Source organism: Magnolia sinica, chromosome 18 (genome assembly GCF_029962835.1).
Source record: "Magnolia sinica isolate HGM2019 chromosome 18, MsV1, whole genome shotgun sequence".
Taxonomy (NCBI): domain Eukaryota; kingdom Viridiplantae; phylum Streptophyta; class Magnoliopsida; order Magnoliales; family Magnoliaceae; genus Magnolia; species Magnolia sinica.
This window is the reverse complement of record NC_080590.1, coordinates 12,967,627-12,974,717: the sequence shown is the minus strand read 5'-3', so window position 1 is coordinate 12,974,717 and position 7,091 is coordinate 12,967,627. Positions and strand designations below refer to the sequence as shown.

At 43.1% G+C, this 7,091-nt stretch overlaps 2 protein-coding genes across 2 annotated transcripts; one reads left to right on the top strand and one right to left on the bottom strand.

Moving 5' to 3' along the window:
- Nucleotides 1–1,160: 1,160 nt before the first annotated feature.
- Nucleotides 1,161–2,468, bottom strand: LOC131232283 (uncharacterized). Its single transcript, XM_058228525.1, has 2 exons — nt 2,088–2,468; nt 1,161–1,997 (listed from the first exon to the last, which is right to left on the bottom strand). The coding sequence occupies exons 1-2, from the start codon at nt 2,466–2,468 to the stop codon at nt 1,161–1,163; spliced, it is 1,218 nt and encodes a 405-aa protein (XP_058084508.1).
- Nucleotides 2,469–3,708: 1,240 nt separating this feature from the next.
- On the top strand, nt 3,709–6,711 carry LOC131233280 (protein YABBY 4-like). Its single transcript, XM_058229926.1, has 7 exons — nt 3,709–3,981; nt 4,116–4,268; nt 4,465–4,579; nt 5,185–5,233; nt 5,623–5,698; nt 5,860–5,934; nt 6,016–6,711. Exons 1-7 carry the CDS (start codon nt 3,889–3,891, stop codon nt 6,082–6,084), a joined length of 630 nt encoding a protein of 209 aa, XP_058085909.1. The 5' UTR covers nt 3,709–3,888; the 3' UTR covers nt 6,085–6,711.
- The last annotated feature ends 380 nt before the right edge of the window (nt 6,712–7,091 follow it).

Below are 7,091 nucleotides of genomic sequence, written 5' to 3'. Positions count from 1 at the left end.
CCCAGATGACAGATAGATGATGAACATAAACAAAACGGGACCAAAAAGATAGATGACGAACATCTACATTTGGCATTGATAGCATCTATTTCTTGTATATGACATGTCATGCACACACCGACTGGATGCATAGGATGCACCGTTTGTCAATCCAAACCGCTCAGACTAGCCCCCCTAAAATCTTCTGGATGAAAAACATAATAAAAAGAAAACACAACCAATAGTCAAAGAGTAAAGTGTAAATGGAAAGTCTACGGCAGAAATTCATCAAGCAATAAGTGGGAATTCATTACAAAAGAAATGAAATTTTCCTCTTATTACCATAGATTCTACCTATAACTATTATACTTGTCCACATTTAAAATTCTCCATGGCAAAAATTTCTTTAGTTTTCCATGGATTTTCACTTATTAAATAAACCTAAGAAATTACCTTTAAATTGTAGAAGTTTCAGGCTAGTAATCAAATTACCATTCAATTTTTTAAATAATAATAATAATTTAATTAAACTGTCCAAAATTAAGTATATCAGTATAGATATCCCATGACCCAAAAATTATGCTCATTGAATTATCTTAATATAGGATTGACGGACATTAATTGGACAAATAAGTGTCCACCGATCAGACATTATGACTATTCAACCAATCTGACTCTTGGTCCATAAACTTTTTTTTTTTTTAAGGCACCGGGCCTAGAATTCATTCATATATGGAGGACCAACTTACATTTCGGGCATGCCCAGGAAAAAAGGCCGTCACACCTATCGTGATAAGGAAAAGCAAAAAACACAAAAATACATACAAATGCTGAGAGGCGTCAACGCCTGCCTATAATAGCCTTGAGCCCAGTTTTATCAAGAAAGATCAACCCTTTCACAAGGGTAGGGAGCTCACCTAGCGAAGAAAAAATTTGGCTATTTTGAGAATCACTACCAAGGCCGGCCAGTGCGTCCACCGGGGTGTTCGCCTCCCTGAAGGCATGCCCAAACCTGACCTGACCACGGTTCTTGAGATTACCTATCTGCCTGAGCCAGTACTCCCACTTCCACCTTGACCTGGATCTACCATTCAAGATATCTACCACTAACTGGGAGTCTGATTCCACCTCTACCCTATGAAGGCCCCTGTTTTGGCAAAGGGAGAGCCATCATGAATGGCTCAAATTTCCGCCCCTGTGCTGGAGCCGCGGCCATAAGCACTGGTGAACACAAAGAGCATATCCCCTCTTTCATTCCTACAAACGCCCCCACCTCCAGAGAGGCCCAGATTCCCACGAGAGGACCCGTCCACATTGATCTTAGCCCACGAGGAAGCTAGCTTGGACCAAAAAATAACAAAGGGTTGATCTGAATATCTTGCATCCACAACCACTGATCCAGGAGAAACAGAAAGTGAAGGCGGTGCTGGGGAAGAAGCCACCTTGCTGCTGCCATTAATGAAGCGGAACCAGCCATGGACCTTTGCAATCACTATCATAATTGATACTTGCCTACCTTCAAACGTTGTAGCATTGCAGGCTTTCCAGAGTTCCCAGCTAATACAGAGAGGGGCAAACGTTTGAGCGTCTGACCTCCTGGCAGCTAGAGCACCTCTCCACTGCGAAAACCTGACTGAAATGGAGGAAGCAGGCATAACTCTGACGCCAAAACTGGAACCAACGTGATCCCACACAGCCTGCGCCGTCAAGCTTTCCACAAATAAGTGGATAACAGTTTCCACTGATTTAGCCGAATCGAAGCTGCAGCAAACACACATAGAGGACATGTGGACACCACGCGCTTGGATCGCTTCATCTATAGGGACTGCATTCTGAAGCAATTTCCAGGCAAACAAAGAGATTTTAGGCGGGATATTCGGATTCCACAGCTTGTTGGCCCAATCCAACTGCGGGCAAGGAGACCTACAGGCATCTCTAACAGATTGAATCGTGAACATGCCGGATGGGGAGAGGGGCCAGAAGAATGAATCAAGGCCAGCAGCAATGCAGAAACTAGCCTGAAAAATGAAATCGAGCGCCTCTTGAGGAAGATATCTGAAGACCACTTAAGGAGGAAGCGGCCCGATTGGGCCAAGAAACTGCCTAACCTCCATATCCAACAACTCCGTGGGGATAGGGCTCTTAGCCAAGTTGAGGAGAGGCCTAAGCATAGTCCAATTATCTATCCAAAGCTTACAACTTCCTTCCCCAATCATCTTTTGAACCATGGGTAACATTCGCTGAAACTGGGCCTGAATGCACTTCCACAACGGGGATGCAAAAGAACAATGGGAAGAGACCCCATTTGCCACCAAGTTTAGCCGAAATTTGGTAGCTATGAACAAGCTCCACAGAGAGCTCTGATTGGAGAAAAGGATACCCCACGCCATCTTCATTCTGAAGGCCTTCATGACTTCTTCCAATCGCATGAAGCCCAGCCCACCCTTAACAATCGAAACTGCAATCTGCTTCCAGCTGATCCAGTGCATCTTTCTCCTACCCTATGATCATCCCCAAAAGAAATTGGCGAAACTTGCTTCCAAGGCTTTCAGAACATACATTGGAACATGGGTAGCAGCGCCTGAGAAAGAATCCTGGCTTTTTACCCACTAAGTCTACCTTCGATTCTCCCCAAGAGGGAATGGAAAACGCCGAATTTCAATCTAGCCGCTGCGATAGGAACCCCTAGGTACGTAAAAGGGGTGGAGGATGCCTTGGAAATTTCGATTGTTCTTTCAATCGCTCTAATCCTGGATGCTTTCATTTTTTCTAAACAGACAAAAGAACTCTTGTGGAGGTTGATGCATTGCCCTGATTCCACCTGGTAAGCATCCAAAAAAACTTTTGTCGCATGAAGGGTCACGAGACCTCCGTTAAGGAAGAGGAGGGTATCGTCGGCATACAAAAGGTGGGAGATAGAAGGGCATTCCCTACGGCTTTTGAAAGGCGTGCACCAGCCATGTTCCAGCAATCATTTGAGGCCCCTGCTGAGCACTTCTGCTGATATAATAAAAAGGGCTGAGGAGAGTGGGTCTCCCTGCCGAAGCCCTCTAGAGGATTTAAAGAAGCCATTAATCTCCCCATTAACCAGGGCAGAGAACTAATTATTAGCCTACAAATTTTCAATCATGTCCACCCAATCCCTGCTGAACCCAAACCTGAGGAGAACCTTCTTCAAAAAACCCAAATCCACCTTGTCGTAGGCTTTTTCCATATCAACCCCCCCCCCCCCCCCCCCCCCTTCGAACTTTCCTGGTGATCTCTCTAAAAAGTTCCTAACTAAGAGCAATGTTCTCGGATATGAAACCACCCGGAATAAAAGCGCCTTGCTCCTTAGAAATCAAGTGAAGGAAGGATTAGATTCAGCCTGGTAGCAATGATTTTAACAAAAATCTTATATAGGCAATTATAAAGACTGATCGGGTGGCAATCGGCAAACCTCTTTGGCTAATGGTAGTGGTTGTCTTGAATTTAGTCCATTTAATTCAAGTTAATAAATGGGTAGTGTACCATTTCTCAGTGCTTGTGCATCAAGTGGCATAAGCAGCCATAGAATCAAATAAGTCACCTCTCGTAATGAACCATCCATAGAAGGACCCACAATTTGGACGGTTTAGATCAAGGTATATTACTTAAAGCAGTGCACTTCACATATGCATATGTATATAAAATTACATACCCTCCCAGCGAACAGTATAAACCTAGTAGACATATAAATACAGGCACCATTGCACAACTACACAAGAAGCGATTGAAGGAAGGTTGCTTTCCTACTTTCCTACGAGCAGTAACTACTAGCTACCTCTCTCTCTCTCTCTCTCATTTCTCTTCCTTCACATCATCAAGATCAGGATACAGAGTTGGTTAAAAAATCAATCAATCAATCAAATCACAATCAGTCAACCAAACATGTCCTCCTCCTCTGCCTTTTCACTGGACCACCTCCCTCCCTCCGAGCAGCTCTGTTACGTCCATTGCAACTTTTGCGACACCGTCCTCGCGGTATCTTTTCTTTGTCTCTTAAATCCCTTCTTCGCCTTTTCTCTCTCCCTCTCTCTTATCCACAGTCACCTCTCTCTCTCTCTCTCTCTCTCTCTCTCTCTCTCTCTCTTGGCTTCTTTTGTTTTCCATGGCAGGTGAGCGTTCCTTGTAGCAGTCTCTTGAAGACGGTTACGGTGCGGTGCGGTCACTGCACCAACCTCCTCTCTGTTAACATGCGCGGCTTGCTTCTTCCTGCTTCAAATCAGCTCCATCTTGGCCATGTTTTTTTCTCTCCTCATAATCTCTTGGTATATTTCTCGGTTTGGGATTTTTTTTTTTTTTCAGCTGTCTTTTCGTTCTCGATTATCTGAGTGATTTTACTGCAATGAATTCCTATATATATATTCCTATTCTTTTTATTAATTGCATCCATCTTCCGAATCGCGATGATCGTTTCTTTTATTTTGTGTGTTTCAATTCTTTTTTTCTTTTTTCTTTTTTCAGGATGAGATCCCTACGCCGCAGCCGAGCTTGTTGCTCGACCAGTCCAACCCAAATGAAACTCTGGTATCGGTAAGAGGAGTCGACGAGCCCCCGAGAACGCCCGTAGTTAACAGACGTGAGACTATTTACCTTTTTACCCTTGTCTTGCTTTCTTAAGAGAAAATCATGGCAATTTCCGTTAGACATCCATGCAATTTCGCTTTAGACTTTTGAATGAAATTTGCCCATTAAAGATGCCTTTAAAATGGTGTTGCTAGAAGGGGTTGCTTGCTAACATGGTGGCCTTCTTCCGGTCTGGTATTGGAGTGAAAATAACCATTAATGCCGTCAATTACAACCCTACCCCTCCTCTGCCTACTTTCTCAGGTTTTGTTGGTCGTACCACAACCTCTCTCTTTACTAATGAACAGTCTTCAATCTCCTCACTTTTAATTTCAAATATACCTTCCCAAACCCATAAATCACAAAGAAGGTTTTTTTTTTTTTGAAGTTAGGTTTCCACGAACAAATAACCAAAGCTAGTTGATGCTCCTCTCTTTCACAGTCTCTATCATTTCTCTCACTTCAAATAAATAAATAAATAAATAAAAGAAGAAAAATGGAAGTACGAAGAGACGGGTGATGGTGATGATGAGGTGATGATAATATAGAGATAAAAAGCTCTGCAGCAAAAGTCAGTGATGGGTCATGAGCTTTGTTTTTCTGTGTGTTTTGGTGCAGCTCCGGAGAAGAGACAAAGAGTTCCGTCTGCGTACAACCGATTCATCAAGTGAGTAATAATGAAAAGATCCACACAACTGAAAGGAGGAGTCTTTCTTACTAGCTATCCTTTCCCTGGCGGGCCACCTGGATTAGTGGACAGCATGCACCACCGCTTTCTCTAAACATGATCCCACCATGGAAGCAGATTTTTGACCATTCGATGATCTTCTGTTCATAGATTGAATGGATAGGCTTGCTCATCGGACTTCATGCTTAGCCCATAGCCTGTTTATGGTGTCCATAAACATGGCCCAGCTAACGGACAAGGGATTCATTGAATACTCCGGGGACTACAAGAGCAACCCTCGTTTTCTCTTCTGTTTTATTTATGGATTCTGAAAGCAAAGGAGGCGATTTTTTGACATGTATGTGTTTTCTTGTGGGCTGAGACTGCAGGGACGAGATCCAACGCATCAAGGCCGGGAATCCCGACATAACCCACAGAGAGGCCTTCAGCGCGGCTGCGAAGAACGTGAGATCCAAGACATTTTTCTTCTCTCCCCTTTTTTTTTTTTCTTCTTCTTCTTCTAGGGTTTCTGCTTTCTGTTTGGAATTACCTCCTGATGCAAAAACTAGGGTTTTCAATTCATTTCTCGTGTTCTTTCTTGGTTTCTGGGCCTTGTCGTTTTTCAGTGGGCCCACTTCCCACACATCCACTTTGGAGTGGTGCCTGATCAGACCGTGAAGAGACCTAGCGTGCGCCAGCAGGTAAACCTGCGCACCCTCTCCTTTTACATGTTGGATGCTGATGTAAAGAGAATATGTTTATATTGGATTTGGTTTTGGCAGGAAGGAGAGGACGTTCTCATCAAAGATGGGTTTTTCTCTAGCGCAAACATGGGCGTCACTCCCTACTAGGCTATGCAAGCTTTGGACAGTATCAGTGATAGTTCAACAACATTTCTGAAAGGTAGTGACTTATCCACTTTATATGTGGCATGAATGTTTGGTGGTCAGAACCGCTTAAATCGTGGGCCCCACTGTGGTTAGAACATAGCCTAAAAATCTCACTGATTGACTGATCCAGACCATCCAATCCATGGCTATCAAATAGATATTTAAATGAAAATAAACTTTGCAGCTGACCAAATTCAATGAGCTAAACTAGATGGTTGAGATCATCCAAATAGTATGACTGTGGGGTTATGCACCATCCACAATGGGGCCCCACGATACGGACACTCAGATCGCCACATGCGTGTGCCATGATGATGATGCACCTGTCATCACCATTCAGAAATGACGCTGAACTATCAACTTAGTCTAGCATGGGGTTTTTAGACCCTTCTTCTTCTCTGTCTTTTTGTCTAAGTGTTTAACAGGCTTTCTTGCTTGGTGAATGCAATCTCTACGGACCTGCAATCTCTTTCTCTTGCTTTGAAAGACCTTGTTCTAACATCTCTTTGCAAATCACTGTTCTTGTTGCTTTATTCCCCGTTACAGTCTTGTATGTTTCCTCTGATCGGTGCATATGCTGCTTTCTCCTGTGGAATGCATGGTTATGAATTCTCTTGAGAAATGTGATGACAAAAGAAAGTACATTCATGGGCATTGAGCCACGTTGAAATAGTATTTGACATGACAAATCATGCTCATGCATATCTAACTTTCTCATTCAAAGGCATGCTTCCATCTCTACATTTTTCAAACATACATCAGATTTCACACGTACTTTTTGTCGGAGAATATAGAGACCGATCAATAGAATTTGAAGCTGGTGTTTTTTTTTACTCGATGGTTGTGGGATTTAATCCAGATTTGCATGTATTGAAAGAGCGTATAACAAAGAAAATAAGATGAAACTCCATAAGAGAAGACATTTTTGTGCCTAGGCTCAAAAGAAGCAAACGTGTTCTTAGTCGTTT